The 20,959-nt window shown below is 45.7% G+C and overlaps 2 protein-coding genes across 12 annotated transcripts in view; one reads left to right on the top strand and one right to left on the bottom strand.

The window, feature by feature from the left end:
• Window positions 1-1,479, top strand: part of LOC110496686 (NACHT, LRR and PYD domains-containing protein 3) — a 31,472-nt gene extending 29,993 nt beyond the window's left edge. For all 10 annotated transcript variants that reach the window (XR_016488470.1, XR_016488476.1, XR_016488469.1 and 7 more), the window contains one exon: window positions 98-1,479. Coding sequence is in view for 6 of the 10 variants with exons in the window: in XM_090208402.1 (XP_090064528.1) it covers window positions 98-167 (70 nt within the window). In the remaining 4 variants the exon portion in view is untranslated. The remainder of the gene's footprint in view (window positions 1-97) is intronic.
• nfat5a (nuclear factor of activated T cells 5a) lies at window positions 360-19,577 on the bottom strand. 2 transcript variants are annotated; one of them, XM_021572750.3, is made up of 12 exons: window positions 19,277-19,577; window positions 15,885-16,013; window positions 13,290-13,962; window positions 8,443-8,626; window positions 8,138-8,328; window positions 7,868-8,040; window positions 7,523-7,657; window positions 7,329-7,381; window positions 7,114-7,246; window positions 6,817-6,998; window positions 4,573-6,619; window positions 360-4,440 (listed from the first exon to the last, which is right to left on the bottom strand). In XM_021572750.3, the coding sequence occupies exons 1-12, from the start codon at window positions 19,344-19,346 to the stop codon at window positions 4,043-4,045; spliced, it is 4,368 nt and encodes a 1,455-aa protein (XP_021428425.3). In that variant the 5' UTR covers window positions 19,347-19,577; the 3' UTR covers window positions 360-4,042. The 2 variants fall into 2 exon arrangements, with proteins under 2 accessions (XP_021428425.3, XP_021428432.3); XM_021572757.3 differs by lacking the exons at window positions 15,885-16,013; window positions 19,277-19,577 and adding an exon at window positions 14,537-14,598.
• Between the last annotated feature and the right edge of the window lie 1,382 nt (window positions 19,578-20,959).

Genomic DNA, 20,959 nt, shown 5'->3' with positions numbered 1-20,959 from the left:
TTGCAGTTGTCATTTTCAAATCCCTCAACCCCCAAAAATGTATTAACTAGCCTAGTAAAAAAGGTATGTCAAAGACCATTTCTTTTTCTCTCTGCAGAGTGACTGGCTTGGAAGTACGACCCAGGAGCCTCAGCAGTGATCAAATGAACCTTCTGGAATCGACATGACTGAAATCCCCTTGAGTTCAAATATACATTTCTGATGTATTGTGAAACGTGTGAAATGTTTAGTATACTTGTGCAGATACTTTGTTCAAATGTAGAACTATTAGGCCTACTTATGTCCCTACATCTTGTGTTTGAGTTCACTAAATTAAGTACATTTTAATATCCAGCCACCATTGACCCAGAAGAAAACAGTTGAAGCAAAGACCTTCATCTTTATTTACTCATCATGTAGCAGCAGAATGAGAAATATACACCACAAAAATACATTTATGTATGACAAAACAGAGGGTAACGTCTGACGCATTGCCTGAATAGATACTGAAACTGATAAATGCTTATCACTTCTCCTTTTGATCTCATGTCAAGCTCTTCACAGCAACAGTAATACTGACAAGCACACACCAACAAGAGCTTTCTGCAACATCTAATCAGAACAATCACCTTTTTCCATCTCACAACTATGAATCTCAACAGTCCTGAAATTAGGATAGAAACAAACATGTATAGTTTGTGTTAAGCTGCACAGCAGTTCAAGAGTGAAGGTGATCACATTTGTAGTATTGCAACCAGGGATGGATGACATTAAATCACACTGCATTGGTTAAGGTGGTCATGGAACTAAAAGCAGATCACTGACACTAGACTGAAGAATGACAAGTCAGAGTTCATCTAGACATAGAACATTAGACAAGGGAGATGTGCAGTCTTGACTCACGACACAAAGGGAATCTGGTAAACATACTACACTGATGGTTTTTCAAGGCACACAGAACTTCACAACTGATCCCCCCCTATCTCACATTTCAACATGAGATAATGACAACTGATTTGTGGATGGAGACCATGTGTGTGCTATTTTCAGATGAATGTGATGAATTCAAACAGTTAAGCAATAGATACATCAAAGTGAGTGTGACAGGTCTTGGAACATGAAACAAGACATTAGAACCACAAAATAATGTATTTCCACACGTCCAACATACCAAAGGGTCAATATTAGGATACCTCAAATATTTTCTCTAAAAACAGAATTGGTCCGGTACTAACAGATTTCTCACTGAAGGAAAAGCTACATTCATTACAGAGAGGAGATACTCAAGAGGTTGGCTTCATCTATTTGTATGGCATTACTATGCCACATTATGTGCTCTTGAAAATCCCCCATTGAAATAGAATGGAGGCGTGAACATCAGTATTTAGAGATGTGATCATCTGTTGTGTTTAGGACAAACTGACATTTTGGATAGGTGAAACCAATTGTGTTCAAAATAGTATACATTATCTGTGAGAATAAATAACTTATATGCTGGAACGGTGTCCATTTCAAAATGTATGATTAGCTTAGAATGAGTTTACTACTGTTGGCCCGTGTTCTACATGAAGACATCTGGTAGTATACACACCTAACTGTACACTGGAGTTCATCCAACAGTTTAACAATGATATACTGTACATCAGAACATCATGTAATCTGGCTCATGGGTGAAAACATCTGTATATGGAGTAGATACTTTCTCAGGACAGAATGAGAAAATATGAAATGTCAAATGCCTACATGAGGATCTGAGCAACAACTGAAAAGTTGTCATTCCATCTGTTTATGTCAATATGTCAAAACAGACTACTGCTTATTGGATATGGAATAGCAGTATCACCTTTAATCTAAAGCAGGGTAGAGCAACATGGGTTCAAATGCATATTCATTTGCATGGAAATGACAGAAGAGGCAAAACTGTTGGGAGAGTACCTTACAAATGTAATTTTAAAATATTTGTACAAAAACACTTAATATCCATGAAAGCTGCATTATTTAAAATTAGTTAAAAAAATGAGTAAACAGAGTAAATGAGTTAACAAACATTAGGATGTTTTGAAAAGAACATTTGTTTTCAGTAAGTCCAGATACACACGCCTCACGCTGCCTGCTCACAGCCATCGCTATAGAAACACAAGACTGAACCACAAGATTAATATCAGTTCTGTTGATATGAGTAGAAAATATTAGTATAAACATCGCATTAGAAGTGTCCATCACATCTGCACATAGCACCATAGATAACATGAGAATGGCTCTCTCCATGGCTGTGTTTAGATAGGCAGACCAATTGACATTTTTTTCACTAATTGGTCTTTTGACCAATCAGATCAGCACTGAAAAAGATCTGTCAAAATACCAATTAGTGGAAAAAGATCAGAATTGAGTGGCCCGTCTAAACAGCCAAAGTAAGAGATTTTAAGCGCATGTTCCAATGCCCATACAGGCATAGCATACTAATAGAGTACTTTGGCTGTGGAAGTCCATAGGAAATGGTATGCTAGTGTGGATATTGGAACAGCCTTTGTGTTGCTGTGAGTCCCTAGTGACGTTGCATGGGAGAGGTACTGCGTGTCTATTTCGCACAGCTCTGCCCTGAACACTGGCAGTACTAGTTCAACATCTGTCAGTACATGAACCAGAAACCAACTAAAAACTACAACCACACACAAGACAAGGTAAAACACAGTCTGTTAAATTACGCAGATTGTTACAGTACACAGTAAATTGTTGGCTACAGATAGCAATATGCTGTAAATCTTTTAGAAAAATGACACACCCACTCATGTATGTGTACACACAATGTATTGACTTAAATTATAAATGTTTTGTGGGGGTGTAGGCAGAGATATGCAAGCCTACGAACAGGAGCTAGTTACACACAGACATCAAAACGAAGACTGTATGCTCACTATGGGAAATCCGACTGAATTGACAGACAGACACTGGCTGGATCACTTGATATAAATAGGCTTCAGATGAATTCAACACTAAGACAAAAACATCTTTAGAAAAATCTCAAAAAATATGGTGAAAATGTATAAATGCATGGACAATGTGTTAAAATGTATAAATGCATGGACAATGTGTTAAAATGTATAAATGCATGGACAATGTGTTAAAATGTATACTGTGACAAAAAGCATTACAATGGTTATTTAAATGGAGGTCAACAAGTACATGTGCTCTAACCCCAGAGCCTCTGGATGGATATAAGGATTGGCTGGTCACACAAGACAGTTTATAAAGTGCTTAATGTTTATAACACCACACAACGCTTCACTTTCCCCAGTAGAAAGCATCCTTCCTTTCACAATATACTGGAAATGCTTCCAAATCAAATTCTAAAATTCCCCCACAAACACAAGTTGCAGAACATACGCAAACTAAGCATTTACAATGGAGAAAGCCTGTGTGTACTAATACACAACTAAACGCAGACTATGGGAATTGCCAAAAGAAGAGATATGAGATATGTTGGACAGATACACTGACTGCTGTATGATCTGACTGAAGCTGTGCTGTACACAAGAACACAGCAAGATGCCTTCATCTGGCTGCCCTTCTCTTTCACTCTCTCGCTTTTAAATCTCACAATCTATCCACCAGCTGTCTTTCTCTTTTGCTCCAGCTTTCTGTATCCCCCCCCCCATGTTAGGCCATCAATAACACAGTATGAAATAGAAGAACCACTGCATGTGAGACTGATGGATACAGAAGTTAATGTCCTCTGATCCAGCAAGAGGAGTAGTCACTCAACCAATCCCTCATAACGCCGTCTGCCCGGCCGTCTGTCTATCAATGCATGTACAGACACTCATCAAAATATGAGCTAGGGGTACACAAGCACGTCTGATAAAATCTTTAAAATGTCTTCATTACTTCATGTTCTTAGGGGGTTCATAGCATGGCCAGACATCTCTACCCCCATTCTCCATATCTGTGTTGCTTGGAGGGGTTGTATTGTAAGCAGCAGACACAACCTGGCCCAGTCTGCGGTTCAAAGAGTGGGCAGAAGTCACTAGAACCCCCATCAGTGTATCGGTGGTCCCAGTAAAGATCACTGCTCCTGTAGGCTCTCCAGCAGGTCCTCTATCTTCTCCATGTTCTGGGAGGCGTTCATGGGGGTCTGGAGGTTGGTCTGCATGGGGGTCTGGAGGTTGGTCTGCATGGGGGTCTGGAGGTTGGTCTGCATGGGGGTTGTTTCTATGGTAGTCTGTATGTTGGTCTGCATTGGGGTCTGTAGGTTGGCCTGCAAGGCATTTTCTAAGCTACTCATGGCGTTTTGTAGACCAGTCTGCATAGGTGTCTGAAGATTAGTCTGCATGGGTGTGGCGGTCTGGGCCATGTTTGGGTCCATGAGAGGCTGGATGTGGCTGGCCTGCAAAGGGTTGTGGTTCTGGGGCTGGCTCTGGGCAGACATTGTAGAACCAGAGGACGTCATCAGCTGGGAGGAATCTGAGGAGAAAGAAGGATGTCACACAAAGACTCTTAAAATGTATCAATTGGGGTATTATATATCAAGTAAGTAAATATTCCTCTACTATTGTCCATGCGGAGTACTGATCCTGTCAGGTAAAGCAGTCTCACCGTTCTGGAGGCCAAACACAAACAGGTTGGGTTGTCCTACTGGCTGGCCAACGTTCCCGCTCACTCCCGTCTGGAACAGCTGCTCTGGGGGTCTCTTACCAGGGGAGGATGTGGTACTTTGCAGTCCCACAACCCCCAACCCACTCTGCATTACAAAGATAGTTTCCCCTGCTGCAGCCTGGTTTCCTAGTTCCTGTGTAGCCATGCTGCCCTGCAGACCAGAAAGAGAACCCTGTGGCAGGAACAGCTCCACCTGCTGGCTGGGAGGGCCATTAACTGAGCTGGAGCCCACCTGCATAGGTTGCTGCCCCTGGAACAGACCCTGCGGAGGGGTATTTCTGGAGGCAGGGGTCCCCCCTACAGAGGAGCTCTGGTCCTGGAATAACATGGGCTCCACTGGGTCCGTCTGGGCTACCTCAACCCTGACCCCCACCATGGTGGGCTGGGAGAACAAGAGGGAAGCAGGGGTGTCCTGGGGGCAAGGGGTGCTGTTGTTGCCCATGGAGGGGCCCTGGGACTGGGTACTAAAGAGGAGGGCTGGGGGCAGAGCCTGGGGTTTGAGGGAGGCGGTGCAGAGGAGGAGGCCGGTGGGCTGGGGCTGAGGGTGCTGGCTGGGGGGCAGAGTGCTAGTCTGGAACAAGGAGCTCTGCTGAGCCATGGGAATCTGCTGGGTTTGCTGTAGTTGTGTCTGCTGAAGGGACTGTTGATGGTCCATGGGGGTGCTCTGCTGCTGCTGGGCCTGGAACATTGACATTGTCTGGGGCTCACAGGCTGATGTCTCCATGGAGGACAGGAACGCTAGCTGCTGTTGACTACCCTGGTTAGAGAGGGTGTTGGGAGAAAGGAACAGTGTGGACCCTGTGGCCTGCTGCTCCTGACTGAGGCTACCACTGGTCAGCACAGTCAGAGTGTTCTGCAGCAGGGCTGCCTGGTGCTGGGGGCTGGAGGTCTCTGACAGAGGCCTGGGGGACTGGAAGAGCTGCTGGGGAGGAGAGGAGTGGGATGGGGGCTCCTGGGGGAAGCTGGAGGTCTGGATGGTGAGCAGCTCCCCAGCCTGCTGGAGGAGAGACACAGGCTGCTGCTGGGGCTGAGATGAGGAGTGGATCTGGGGCTGGAGGAACTCAGTCTGGAGCTGCTGTTGTAACTGTTGCTGATGTAGCTGGTGCTGTTGCAGGTTGCCTAGTGCTTGGTTTTGATGTTGTAGGTTGTCCAGTACTTGTTGCTGCTGCTGAAGTTGTTGATGATCATGTAGCTGTATGTTGCCAAGTACCTGCTGCTGCTGTTGAAACTGTTGATGTTGTTGTAGGTTACCCAGTATCTGTTGCTGCAGTTGTTGATCCTGTGGCTGTAATAATAATTGCTGTTGTAGCTGTATGTTGCCAAGGACTTGCTGTTGATGTAACTGCTGCTGCTGTTGATGCATGTTGCCAAGGATCTGCTGTTGTTGCTGTTGTATCTGTAGGTGTTGTGTGGCCAGAGAGCCCTCAGCTCCCCCCAGTCTCAGGCTGTTCATGGTGTCCTGTACGTGTTGCTGCAGTGAGTCAGTGGAGGGTGTGGGGCTGTACAACACTGAGTTGAGCTGCTGTTGAGCCACTGCTGCCTCCATAACCTGTTGTACCAGGTCGCTTCCCCCTGCCTGGAGTTCCCTTACTGCCCTCTCCAGCTGTGCCACCCCGTCCTGGGGGAACAGGGGGAGCTGGGACTGGGGTGCCATCTGGGACATGCCCACTACCACCACCTCACTGCTGGGGTTGGAGGAATCTTGAGGCAGGCTCTCCTGGGGGTCCCGGAGAAACTGCTGGGGTACCTCTGGGGGGACAGGGGGGAGGGTGGTGTTGTCGCTGGAGACAGGGAAGGAGGTGGTGGGGGCGATGTCCTGCTTCTGGATGGTGCAGAGGGGCTCCAGGGAGGGGAAGACTTGGGACTGGGGGAAGTCAACCTCCCCAGGCTGGAGAGGCATGGGGCTGGGGAAGGACTCAGTGCTAGGCGGGGTGCTGGAGCTCAGCTCCAGGGTTTGCTGGACCGAGACGAGGGTGTCAGATGACGGCTAAAGGAAGGAGACAAAAAGAGAGGAATTAAATATTTTCTAGAATCTACACACTTCCCTACAATTTGCCCAATGACTCTGGATCCCGATGTCTTCTTTTATTGATACAACTGAAGAGTGACGTCCCAGCCAAACCACCTGATCTAAATGTACAATCAAGGATCCTGGGATAAACATAACCGGTATATTTCTCCTACCTTGAAGAGTGCTGTGGATGGAGTATTGCTGGAGACCTCCATAGGGGTGACCTCCTGTCGTTTGACCAGTTCACCAGCAGACTGGGCAGGGTCAGAGGCCAGAGACTTGATCTGGTCCTGGAAGGTGCAGGCCTTAGCCAGAGAAGACCCCTCTGTCTTCACAGACATGTCCAGGGAGTGCTCTGGTGTGGGACAGAACAAAAAAGCAGGTTGACCAAGAGAGAGAAACACACGCCTTGTATACCATAGAGGGAGCCTTAGTGAACCCTTCATCACTCCTTTCTTAGCAGGGCACACCTGAGTCTGGGGTATATGTGAAGGGCTGTACGTCATGTGACCTCCCGGCATTGGTCATGATGTAGACGCCCACAGAGACAGGAGAGGAGACAGACAGGTTGTGGTAGGGAGGAACCTTCACTATCACATGATTCTAGAGGAAACAACATCATCATTAGGACAAAGTCAGCTCATGAGCCATATGCATCTCTCATGCTATGATATCAATGGGCTACCTGATGGAACAGCTCCATGTCAATCTCTGCCTCGGCCTGCCACAAGTTATCATCTGGAAACAAATCAATGTTTTATCAATATATAGAGAGATTTTTAAAGCCACTCAATGAGGAGACATCACAGAAAGGGATATGAGGAAAGGGAAAAGAGGACAGGAAAGAAAGGAAGAAGACAGGCAGGTTAGTGCTGGCACCTGCTGGGTTCTCCTGGAATATGACCTTGGTTCCTTTGAGGAAGTTCTTCCCTATGATGAAGAGCTCCTCTCCTCCTCTCACTGAACAGCTGTGGAGACTCTTCTTCAGGATCTCTGGCACCCCCGCTGGCTGGGCTGGGGAAGGACACAGCAGAGTATGAATAATTGCGGTCCACAAAATCCTACTATTGGAGCTACGTGTTGTGCCAGCTTTTGTTCCAGCCCGACATGAACGCACTGCATTGAATGAACATCAAACAAGCACATATACATCCAAATTTACTTTAAAGTCTGGATACCCAGTAGTTATTTGTGTTTGTATGAATACGGTGGTAGTTGACTCACTGCAGAGGATGGGTGAGGAGGTGGTCTGCAGGGTAAGGACAGACCCATCAGCATGCGGGATGTTGACTCTAAAGGCCAGCCTGGCCCGGGTGCTCTTCTTCTTGGACCCGGCAACCCCAATACGAGCCTCCACGTCCGCGTTACGCAGCTTCAGGATCCCCACACAGTCAACCCTGTCAAGATTCAATGTTACAAAATGTTCAGATGGTGAAACAAACACACAGTAACACGCTGATATTTCAACAACGCATCAATTAATAGGTCCCTTACGCCAGTGACATGGCGTTGCTGGGCTCCAGGGGGACCTCTATGACAGTGGTTCCCTCGATGTCCACTTCTTTGCAGGCTTTGGTATTTCGGCCTGTCACCCTGCAGGCCTGGTAGAACCCATGAGGCTTCACTCTGCCTGTGTCACTGGCCACAAACACCTGCAGCACCACCGGCTCACTGACACCCTCCAACTGGAGAGAGAAGTTGGTGAGTAGAGTTGAGAGTGCAACACAGCTTAAAAGACTAAATCAACCTAATGGCTAATATAGTTTATTTAAAATGGTTGGAAAAAGAAAGCGTCTCACCTTGACTGTGGGGAAGCCCTGTTGGGTGCGGTCTTTGACAGAGCCGCGGCTGCCCTCAGTCAGGTAGCGTGCCCGGTGCTGGGTCTCTGGCTGCAACAGGATCTTCAGCTCCTTACCCTCACTCTTCTGGGGGTACTGACCTGACAGAAGACATCCCTTCAGCAGGCACCCAGCCTCCAGAGAACTGGAGAACACGCAACACAAATAAATTCATTAAGCCCTAAATCTATGGATTTTACATGACTGGGAACATAGATATATCTGTTGGTCACAGATACCTTAAAAAAAACACAAGTAGGGGCGTGGATCCGAAAACACGTCTGTATCGGGTGTGACCACCATTTGTCTCATGCAGCGCGACATCTCCTTCGGAATAGAGTTGATCAGGCTGTTGATTGTAGACTTTGGAATGTTATCCCACTCTTCTAATGGAGCTGTGCATTATCATGCTGAAACATGGTGATGGAGGTATCTCTGTGCATTCAAATTGCCATCAATAAAATGCAATTATTTTGGTTGTCCGTAACTTATGCCTGCCCAAACCATAACCCCACCACGGGGCTCACCCACACAACACAATACACTGTCTGCCATCTGCCCGGTACAGTTGAAACCGTGATTTATCTGTGAAGAGCAAACTTCTCCAGCGTGCCAGTAGCCACCGAAGGTGAGCATTTGCCCACGGAAGTCGGTTACGATACCGAACTGCAGTCAGGTCAAGACCCTGGTGAGGACGACGAGTACTCAAATGAGCTTCCCTGAGGTGGTTTCTGACAGTTTGTGCAAACCCACAGTTACATCAGCTCTACGGGTGGCTGGTCTCAGACGATCCCGCAGGTGAAGAAGCCGGATGTGGAGGTCCTGGGCTGGTGTGGTTACATATGGTCTGCGGTTGTGAAGCTGGATGGACATACTGTCAAATTCTCTAAAATGATGTTGGAGGCCACCTATGGTAGAGTAATTAATATAAAATAATCTGGCAACAGCTTTGGTGGACATTCCTGCAGTCAGCATACCAATTGCAAGCTCCCTCAAAATTTGAGACAACTGTGTCATGACAAAACATTACATTTTAGAGTGGCCTTTTATTCTCCCCAGCACAAGGTGCACAAGGTGCATATGGAACATTTCTGGGATCAGCTTTTTTATTTTTTCATGGGACCAACACGTTACATTTATATTTTTGTTCAGTCCAAAATAAATAAAAAGTGCCCCTTTTTTCTCCCCAAAATTCCATGGTATCCAATTGGTAGTTACAGTCTTGTCCCATTGCTGAAACTACCGTACGGACTCGGGAGAGGCGAAGGTCGAGAGCCGTCTGTCCTCCCAAACACAACTCAGGAGTCGCTAGAGCGCGATGGGACAAGGACATCCCTGACGGGATTCTGGGGATGAGCATGTGCATCTTCAATATGTACCCATTGTCCCTCTTTAGTGCATTTAACAATATGTCACAAGTAAAGCGAGTTGGGTAGCGAGTTGACACAATTCCAAGACTGGTACACACCTCCAGGCTGGGTAAGGGCTATTTGACCAAGAAGGAGAGTGATGGAGTGCTGCATCAGATGACCTGGCCTCCACAAATACCCGACCTCAACCCAATTGAGATGAGTTAGACCGCAGAGTGAAGGACAAGCAGCCAACAAGTGCTCAGCACGTGGGACCTCCTTCAAGATCATTGGAAAAGCATTCCAGGTGAAGCTGGTTGAAAGAATGCCAAGACTGTGCAAAGCTGTCATCGGGGCAAAAGGTGGCTTCTTTGCCTTGATGACAGCTTTGTTTTACACTTTTTTTGGTTACTACATGATTCCAAATGTGTTTTCATAGTTGATGTCTATTATTCTCCAATGTACAAAATAGTACAAATAAAGAAAAACCATGGAATGAGTAGGTGTATTCAAACTTGACTGATACTATACATCTATATAAACTCAGCAAAAAAATAAAACACCCTCTCATTGTCAACTGTGTTCATTTTCAGCAAACTTAACGTGTACATATTTGTATGGAAATAACATATAACAGACATAAACTGAACAAGTTCCATCAAATTTTATTCGTCCCATCCCCCGAATACAACAGGTGTAGACTTACAGTGAAATGCTTACTTACAAGCCCCTAACCGACAATGCAGTAGCAAAAACTGCACTGTCCATTAGTTGAGGTAGTATGTACATGTAGGTAGAGTTAATTGAAGTGACTTTGCATAGATTACAACAGAGTGGCAGTGGTGTGGAGAGGGGAGGGGCAATGTGAATAGTCTGGGTAGCCATTTGATTAGATGTTCAGGAGTCTTATGGCTTGGACGCCGTTTAGAAGCCTCTTGGACCAAGACCTTGCGCTCCGGTACCGCTTGCCGTGTGGAAGCAGAGAGAACAGTCTCTGACTAGAGTGGCTGGAGTCAATTTTCAGGGCCTTCCTCTGACACCACCTGGTATTTAAGTCCTGGATGGCAGGAAGCTTGGCCCCAGTGATGTACTGGGCCATTCGCACTACCCTCTGTAGTGCCTTACGGTCGGAGGCTAAGCAGTTGCCATACCAAGCAGTGATGCAACCAGTCAGAATACTCTCGATGGTGCAGCTGTAAAAACCTTTTGGGGATCTGAGGACCCATGCCAAATCTTTTCAGTCTCCTGAGGGGGAATAGGTTTTGTCGTGCCCGCTTCATGTCTGTCATGGTGTGTTTGGACCATGTTAGTTTGTTGGTGATGTGGACACCAAGGAACTTGAAGCTCTCAACCTGCAACACTGCAGCCCTGTCGATGAGAATGGGGGCATGCTCGGTCCTCTTTTCCCTGTAGTCCACAATCATCTCCTTTGTCTTGACCTCCTCCCTGTAGGCTGTCTCGTTGTTGTTGTTGGTGATCAGGCCAACTACCACTGTTGTCTCAACGGCAAATGTAATGATGGTGTTCGAGTCGTGCCTGGCCGTGCTGGAAGGGCATGTCAGGATGAGCCTGCAGGAAGGGTACCACATGAGGGAGGAAGATGTCTTCCCTGTAACGCACAGCGTTGAGATTGCCTGCAATGACAACAAGCTCAGTCCAATGATGCTGTGACACACCGCCCCAGACCATGACGGACCCTCCACCTCCAAATCGATCCCGCTCAAGAGTACAGGCCTCTGTGTAATGCTCATTCCTTCGACGATAAACGCAAATCCGACCATCACCCCTGGTGAGACAAAACCGCGACTCGTCAGTGAAGAGCACTTTTTTGCCAGTCCTGTCTGGTCCAGCGACGGTGGGTTTGTGCTCATTGGTCGAAATTGTTGCCAGTGATGTCTGCTGAGGACCTGCCTTACAACAGGCCTAGAAGGCCTCAGTCCAGCCTCTCTCAGCCTATTGCGGACAGTCTGAGCACTGGATGGAGGGATTGTGCATTCCTGGTGAAACTCGGGCAGTTGTCGTTGCCATCCTGTACCTGTCCCGCAGGTGTGATGTTCGGCTGTACCAATCCTGTGCAGGTGTTGTTACACGTGGTCTGCGACTGCGAGGACAATCAGCTGTTTGTCCCGTCTCCCTGTCTTAGGCGTCTCACAGTACGGACATTGCAATTTATTGCCCTGGCCACATCTGCAGTCCTCACGCCTCCTTGCAGCATGCCCAAGTTCACACAGATCAGCAGGGACCCTGTTTTTCAGTCAGTAGAAAGGCCTCTGTAGTGTCCTAAGTTTTCATAACTGTGACCATAATTGCCTACCGTCTGTAAGCTGTTAGTATCTTAACGACCGTTCCACAGGTGCATGTTCATTCATTTTATTATGGTTCATTGAACAAGCATGGGAAACAGTGTTTAAACCCTTTACAATGAAGATCTGTGAAGTTATTTGTACGCTCTCGTTGGCTGGCCCTCGCTTCATACTCGTCGCCAAACCCACTGGCTCCATGTCATCTACAAGACCCTGCTAGGTAAAGTCCCCCCTTATCTCAGCTCGCTGGTCACCATAGCATCTCCCACCTGTAGCACACGCTCCAGCAGGTATATCTCTCTAGTCACCCCCAAAACCAATTCTTTCTTTGGCCGCCTCTCTTTCCAGTTCTCTGCTGCCAATGACTGGAACGAACTACAAAAATCTCTGAAACTGGAAACATTTATCTCCCTCACTAGCTTTAAGCACCAACTGTCAGAGCAGCTCACAGATTACTGCACCTGTACATAGCCCACCTATAATTTAGCCCAAACAACTACCTCTTTCCCAACTGTATTTAATTTATTTATTTTGCTCCTTTGCACCCCATTATTTGTATTTCTACTTTGCACATTCTTCCATTGCAAAACTACCATTCCAGTGTTTTATTTGCTATATTGTATTTACCTTGCCACCATGGCCTTTTTTGCCTTTACCTCCCTTCTCACCTAATTTGCTCACATTGTATATAGACTTGTTTATACTGTATTATTGACTGTATGTTTGTTTTACTCCATGTGTAACTCTGTGTCGTTGTATCTGTCGAACTGCTTTGCTTTATCTTGGCCAGGTCGCAATTGTAAATGAGAACTTGTTCTCAACTTGCCTACCTGGTTAAATAAAGGTAAAATAAATAAATAAAAAATTTGGATTTTAATTAATTACCTTGAGACAGGGTACTGAAAAAGGGACGTTTCTTTTTTTGCTGAGAGATAGGTGTGCGCGCACACACACACACACTGTTCTGCACATGTACTGTACAGTACAGTTTGGGTTCACTGTGATACGGTGATACACACCTTGTTTTCTTGTGTATTGTATTAAACTGAAACAGGGTCTTATATTTGTTTGTAAGTATCTATTTTTAATAAACCATGCTTGATTGATATGTATCAAGTCTGGCGTTGTATTGGGACTAGCATTCTATTCAACCTACCTGGGCTTGGGGCTGGCCTTGTCTGGTCCCAGCTGAGACAGAACAAAGTGTGGGGCCTTGGCACTGTCTGCATCAAACACGTCCATGCTGTCCTCTGGGGGTGCAGGCTTGGGCCCGGGCCGCTGGCGGGGGGTGCGTTTACGGGATTTGCGGGGGACCTCTGTGTTGTCGTTGTAGGAGCTGGAGCTGATCAGGCTGAAGTTGGAGGCTGAGTCGTCGGCCCAGATGCTGCTGCTGTGTTCTGAGTCTGGCCCTGCTGGCCCAGACGGGGCTGGATCCTCCTGGCAGGACATATTGCTGTCATCAAATAGGTCCTCTGGAGGGGGAGAGATGCTCAACACTGGCCTCCGCTTAGAGGGGGTGTTCTGGGGCTGCTGCTGGGCTCCCACCCCCCCTGCTCCGGCGTCTCCTCCTCCTGTTCCAGAGCTGGTCCCACTGCAGCATCCACCTCCAAGGGTAGACAGAGCTCCCTCTACCCCCTGCATCTCTGAAACCACTGGGTCTCCAGAACCCTCTCTAGGGGCACTGCTGGGATGGTGGAGGAGGAGGGGGGGCTGGGGCTGTTCCATGGCTGAGGTAGAGGGGGCTGTGCTGGGTCTGGGGCCAGTGGTGCAGGGGTCTCCCATGTCTTGAGAGGAGGATGAAGAAGGGCTGGAAGTGGAGGAGGTGGCATCTGGAGTGTGGAAGTTGGCATTGTTAGTACAGATGTCAATATAAGGCAGGCTAGCAGTCCCATTCAAACAGCTTAATTTGGCCATGATTTATCTAGAAATGTCCTTCTTCCCAACTCTAAATTCATTTGAGGATGTTTTGTGTGTGGCTACATTCCCTCACTGTGCATGCCAGAGCTCTCTGGTGTTGATCAAATTTTCTGAAGTTAAAGTTGAGAATGGTACAAATAGGCCCCATGTTTCCCCCATTGGAATGTTTAATTCCTACTACAACTTGCTCTTTAAAAATCAACGTGACAAAACTGACATGCTTTGTTTACAAAAAACTAAAGCAAGCTTCTAAAATTGTTACATACACATTGCCAGAAACAAAAAACAGCTAAATCTGGTCAGTAAGACTTTCCTCTTAACAGACAAATTTGCAAACTAAAGATGCGGTGCCAAATTAAATGTAGAGTGAGGCTAGAGCAGTTTGTGCATACAGTCTTAGGCCTATACAATGGTCTGAACATGCCAATTGGAGGATTGGGTTTGGACTGAGCGTAGCCATGGCAACAGAATAAACAAGGCTCTGACCTATGGAGCAGTGACCTGCAGGCCATTTTATATGCAGCCACCCCCTGCCTCAGAGGGAGGAAACTTCCTGCAATACAAATGAGACAGCCAATGAGCAACAAGAGCTGATCAGTCATGACTGAAATTCCTGGCAATCCGCAAATGAAATCAATGAAATACTGTTGTGAGGATATAACTTTTTAAGTTGTCTCTTCATAGATTTGTCGTGCTTCAGTACAGCTGTGGCAGATATGTTTGGTGTGAAAAGCTAGTGCGATGACTGGTCCCAAGCTAGACTTGGAAAACTGAGCTTGAGGTAGAAGATGCCTGTAACCACATATCTAGGATCAGATTACCCTAGCCTGGCACATGTATGGCATGACAAGGAGAGTCAGAGGAGTTGGCTAAAACACATATAGATCTGGGACACGCTACCCTACACCCCAATCCTAACAGTAACCAATAAGGGGGTTAAGAATATATCGGAGCCTGTATCAGTGGTTAGGGTCAACTTATACCTACTTCTGGTTTACTGTGCACAATGACAGCAGCCACAAGACTACCAAGTTCAGTCAGCTTCCTGTGATAAAAGGAAGTGGTCTACTAGTCTTGGGTATGAGTACTCTGCCATTTTCACGTTCTGTTTTAATACCCCATTCACTGAGGTGACACTACCACATATCATTTTGTTCTAATCTAGGCCTAATACAAGATCTCTTGAGATATTTCTTTATGCTCGTCATCTTATCTTTTTCACAGAAAGGCTATACCAGACAGGCATGCTAATTCAGAAGTGCTAAAAGGACAAGATAATTGCCTTGCTAATTATAACCAGCTGTTTTCACCTCTTCCCACCATCTGAGAATAAAAAGTAACAATAGAAACTGGCAGTACATACAGTCTCTAGTGATGGGTTTGATTCATTTACATCTCCCTATGTAAGAGAGATGAAAACATAGAACAATCAAATGAATGAAAACAAAACAGAATTATATTTTGATTATAGACTCTAGAGCGACAGATTACAGGCAACAGTAGTCTAAAGCCTAATATGACTTTAGGAATATATAGACCAAGGTCACGCTCATTCAATTTTTATTTAAACTATATTTATTCCCACTCTCTCACACCTGTCCTGTCTACAGTAACCACGGCCTACATTTGCCCTACAGAGGTGAAGACTCAATTTCCCACAACAGAGCACCACTAGCACCCACCACTAGGCACTCAGCAGGAAGGGTGGAGAGTTGTTCCCTAGACACTGATCTAAGGTCAGCCTAATGTTCTGCCTACTAATGATCTAGGTGAGGTTATGAGGAGAGTAATCTGATCCTAGGTGAGGCTGGTGGGTTGAGAGTGAGGGGCTTACCTGAGGCCAGGGATGCAGAAGGGGGCGGACCGGCCTCTCCCCCACTCTTCTGACTCATGGTGGGTGTGTCTGTCTTGGAGGAGGACGGCTGCAGCTGGAGCTCCTTAGGGAGGAGGTCATACACAGACTCTGGTGAGGAAGAGGAGAGAAATCGGGGTTTAAAAGTGCACCAAACACCACCACTAAGAGTGAGAGGTCGCCTGGTTGCTAAGAAACATAGCTCATCGACATCCTGACACAGATATATCTACTGTGGATATGCAGCGTATCCATCCAGCATATGTAGCCTAGCAAGCAGTCATCTGATCTGCCTGTAATAAGTCAACCCCAGCAGCATAGTGACCAAACCAAAAGGCTTAGGCTAGTCCTACCTTAACCAAGAATTCTCAACTCCACCTTTCTCGATGGAGATGAGTCCCGAGACGATGAGTTTCGGCAGAGTGTAGCCTACCTCCGACTACACTGAATCGGTATCAGTCGATACTGTCGATATCCATAGGTACAAGTTACGCATGAAAGAATGGACATTTTTACAAGTACTGACCGATACCTACTTGATGTGGTTGGAGGTAGACTACACTCCACCAAAACCCATTGCCCAGGCACTAAACCCATTGCCTCGGCACTAAACCCATTCCACAGTATTTCTCTCCTTCTAGTTCTCCATACTAGGTGGGATCTGCTAATTTGCTATGGAAATTAGACATTTGCAAAAGCCCCATAATGTTTGCATGAAACGAAAGAAATCAACAGAAAGATTGTGATTTGTACAGATTTTGATGTGGGGGGGAAAAGCACAGCAATAGGCCTAGATTATAACAATTCTCTTTTATTAGCCTAGGCCTACAAGTCAGCCAGGTCTTGCATACTTCCCCTACTACAATCCGATTACCTCACCACATACTTATGCTGTCGGCTGGCTACACACTGCTCACATTACACTAGCTTTGAAGCTGTGCCAAGCCAACGGTCAGACTATTTTTTTCTCTCGCAGCTGGCCCTTTGCTTTGATGACACAGAAATGTGTTTATGTTACAACTGCCAGCCCACAAGCTGGGTGCCAAAAATCCACCAGTCTCTAGCAATGCCCAGTCTTCTAACATGCATATTTAACTCATAGGTAATCATGCATGCCAGACGTCACAGCTACAGCTTGGATGCAATATTTAGACACACGTCTGGTTCTATGAGATTAAAAGACAAAGATCCTACCCACTCTGCAGTCTGCACTCACTGCAAATACAAAGCCAGACATTGAAATACAATAGGCTGACTAGGTCATGGATAGCAAAGCCTAGATCTATTCACGGGCTGATTGTTTTTTGGGCGGAAGGTCAGAAGATAATTACAAATAATTTGTAAACTGCAAATTGACCGCAAGAAGCCCAAACAGATATAATACGACAAAAACAATCATTTCAAACCTTGCTAACATTTGTATCCCATCACGTCTATTATGCGTGAGAATACTTGGGAACAGATTGCTAAATTAAAATCACTTCGAGCTGATTTCCTAGTGTTTTTACAGTCTCATGTCCAACAATGACAATAAATAATCATTTTTATATTTTGTGCTCATTAAACTTGGGTGGTCAAATAAAACCACCCCGGGCCAAAGTCGGCCCGTGGGCCGCCAGTTAGCCAATTACTGTCATATAAATAAGGTACACACTCCTCATCACATTCGACAGCAGCACCATATGGCTAGCTCATGTTAGCATGCCAGGGCCTTTAATATACTGCCGTATTAGTGTACAACACACAGGGTCTGGACAGATGTGTCTGAACCATTGTATCAGCAGGTAGGCTAGTCCATATACAGGGCATCTGTAGATTGTGGGGAAAGAGAGTTCAGAATTCAGAAGAAAGAAAAAAACATTGCGTTAGGCCTACATCAGAAAACAGAACTCAAAACACACAGTAGCATTCCTTCGCTGCAAGCCCCTAACTAGTCCTAGATGACTAGCCAATGAGGAATAAGACGTGAGGTTCAAAACCACTAGCAGACCTCATGCACCAAGACAGCAGTGTGTCTATAATTCTGTTTTTTTATAAAGTTATGCCAAGGAGTTGACACCACTATCAACATATGCCAGTCTTATCTTCCACCTGTAGAAGGTATTTTGACTGGAACCCCCCAGGTTTTGATCACTTCCGGACACAGCTGGACTGGAGGAGGAGTGGGCTGAGCAGTGACAGAGGAAAAGGAAGCCTGTTCATAGCTGTTATCACAGGAGCAGCTTTGCATCAGTCATAACTCAGTCAGCACCCACCACATCAGCTGGCCAAGTAGCCTAATCAGAGATACACAAGATACAGCTAGACTTGGACATTAGATGTTTCTAAGAAACTGGTTTGTAGGTCAAGCTACACATTTATCTTACTACCTTACTATTATACCAATAATAAAATGCACTTCACTTTTGTTATTCAGACCGAAAGGGGTTACATTGTTTCAATATGGGGACTAGATGTTATTCAAACCAATAAGATTAGGTAGGTAGATAATATTGATAATATAGCTAGCTATCATGTTAAATATAATTCTGAATAGTGTGATTTCTGAACCTACCTTAAAATTCGTACTTAACTTTTGACAAGGCCTGCCAATTCGCTATTTACTGTAACATGTGACCGAACAATTGATTCCCATTCAAAATACTATTTATCCTAACCTAAAGTCGCATTTTTCCTTTTGGGGACCTGCGACATTTCCCCTCTTGTCCGAATTTTCTTTGTTTAACTATCCTTGTGAGGACTTCTGGTACCCACATGGATAGTAAAACCAGAAACACACACACAGTTGTAAGCACACAACGAAAAGGGGGGCACTTTCACGCATTCCACACCAGGCAGATGACCTGGTTTTAACCTGTTACGCGCCTAAATGCTTGCCAACTGGTCTAGTCTGATTCTCGGTATTTGGTTTACCGGGCCATGGCAATGGAGCCTGGTGGCTAATGTAGCCAACTAGCTAAACCACATTAAACAATACATCGAGGAGACGTGTGTTACTATACAACGTGAACCTAACCTTAGAAAACGTTTAGATATCACGCCGCCCATAGTCATGGGACCGAACCACAACGAGTGCCCCGAGGGAAAACAATAACACAACACGCCTCCTGCTGCTAGCTAACGTTAGATGCTAGTTGGTCCCTATAGTTTGTCCATCATGCACACATTAGCTAACTAGCTATCGCGCATCAGTTCTCTGGATACTTTAGCCAACGAACGGTACTAACGTTAGCTAGCTAACGTTATCTAGCTAGCCAACTAGCTAACGTTATCTAGCTAGCTATCTACCCGTTAATCAGTCATAGTCCAAAAACAATTGGAAAACTGTTCAAATGCATTTATGCCATAAGGGATAACATTTATATAATTCTTACCTTTAGAGTAAAGGGATTTGGGGGAATTAAGGTCGAGATCGGAGCTGAGGGATATAAAATCAGAGGGCATCGCAGCGCTTCATCTTCACCTGGATCAGGACGAAGCCAGTCAGCCAACGAACATTAGCGGGCAATAAACCAACAAAATATGACTACAGTACAAACAATAAATATTGCATCTGGGTGAAATATACTGATAAGAAACAAAAGTTAAATGGACCCAGACAACCGTTAATTAGCGCGAACTATTCTGCTAGCAGCAGCACTGGTGATGACGTCACGTTTTTTTTTATATCGTAATGGGAAACCTTCAAAATAAAAGTCGGCACTTCAAAATCAAATCAAATTTTATTTGTCACATACACATGGTTAGCAGATGTTAATGCGAGTGTAACGAAATGCTTGTAATAACCAACGAGTAATCTAACCTAAGAATTTCACAACAACTACCTTATACACACAAGTGTAAAGGAATGAAGAATATGTACATACAAATATATGAATGAGTGATGTTACAGAACGGCATAGGCAAGATGCAGTAGATGGTATCGGGTACAGTATATACATATGAGATGAGTAATGTATGGTATGTAAACATATAAAAGTGGCATTGTTTAAAGTGGCTAGTGATACATGTATTACATCAAGATGGCAAGATGCAGTAGATAGTATATAGTATAGTATAGACATATGAGATGAGTAATGTAGGGTATGTAACCATTATATGAAGTGGCATTATTTAAAGTGGCCAGTGATACAATTTTCATCAATTTTTACATTATTAAAGTGTCAGTATGTTGGCAGCAGCCACTCAATGTTAGTTGTGGCTGTTTAACAGTCTGATGGCCTTGAGATAGAAGCTGTTTTTCAGTCTCTCAGTCCCTGCTTTGATGCACCTGTACTGACCTCACCTTCTGGATGATAACGGGGTGAACAGGCAGTGGCTCGGGTGGTTGTTGTCCTTGATGATCTTTATGGCCTTCCTGTGACATCGGGTGGTGTAGGTGTCCTGGAGGGCAGGTAGTTTGCTCCCTGTGATGCGTTGTGCAGACCTCACTACCCTCTGGAGAGCCTTACGGTTGTGGGTGGAGCAGTTGCCGCAGTCGTGGGTGAACAGGGAGTACAGGAGAGGGCTCAGAACGCACTCTTGTGGGGTGTTGAGGATCAGTAGTCATTTAGCTCAGTTACCTTAGCTTTCTTGGGAACAGGATCAATGGTGGCCCTCTTGAAGCATGTGGGAACAGCAGACTGGGATAAGGATTGATTGAATATGTCCGTAAACACACCAGCCAGCTGGTCTGTGCATGCTCTGAGGACACGGCTGGGGATGCCGTCTGGGCCTGCAGCCTTGCGTGGGTTAATACGTTTAAATGTTTTACTCACGTCGGCTGCAGTGAAGGAGAGTCCGCAGGTTTTGGTAGCGGGCCGTGTCCGTGGCACTCTATTGTCCTCAAAGCGAGCAAAGAAGATGTTTAACCTGTCTGGGAGCAGGCGGTGCTGCGACGGGGCTGGTTTTCTTTTTGTAATCCGTGATTGACTGTAGACCCTGCCACATACCTCTTGTGTTTGAGCCGTTGAATTGCGACTCTACTTTGTCTCTATACTGACGCTTAGCTTGTTTGATTGCTTTGCGGAGGGAATAGCTCCACTGTTTGTATTCGGTCATGTTTCCGGTCACCTTGC

Source organism: Oncorhynchus mykiss, chromosome 2 (assembly GCF_057628025.1).
Source record: "Oncorhynchus mykiss isolate SJ-2025 chromosome 2, ASM5762802v1, whole genome shotgun sequence".
Taxonomy (NCBI): Eukaryota; Metazoa; Chordata; class Actinopteri; order Salmoniformes; family Salmonidae; genus Oncorhynchus; species Oncorhynchus mykiss.
Note: the sequence above shows the minus strand (reverse complement) of the source record. Positions and strands in the feature narration are given on the sequence as shown.

Bases quoted from the DNA above. Each gene is read 5' to 3' on its own strand.
- nfat5a (XM_021572750.3), bottom strand. From the start codon at position 19,346: ATGCCCTCTGATTTTATATCCCTCAGCTCCGATCTCGACCTTAATTCC. The intron at 8,041-8,137 runs GTAAGGGACCTA...GAATCTTGACAG, and splicing joins AGCAACGCCATGTCACTGGC to GGTTGACTGTGTGGGGATCC. The intron at 4,441-4,572 runs GTGAGACTGCTT...CTTTCTCCTCAG, and splicing joins TGTGTTTGGCCTCCAGAACG to ATTCCTCCCAGCTGATGACG.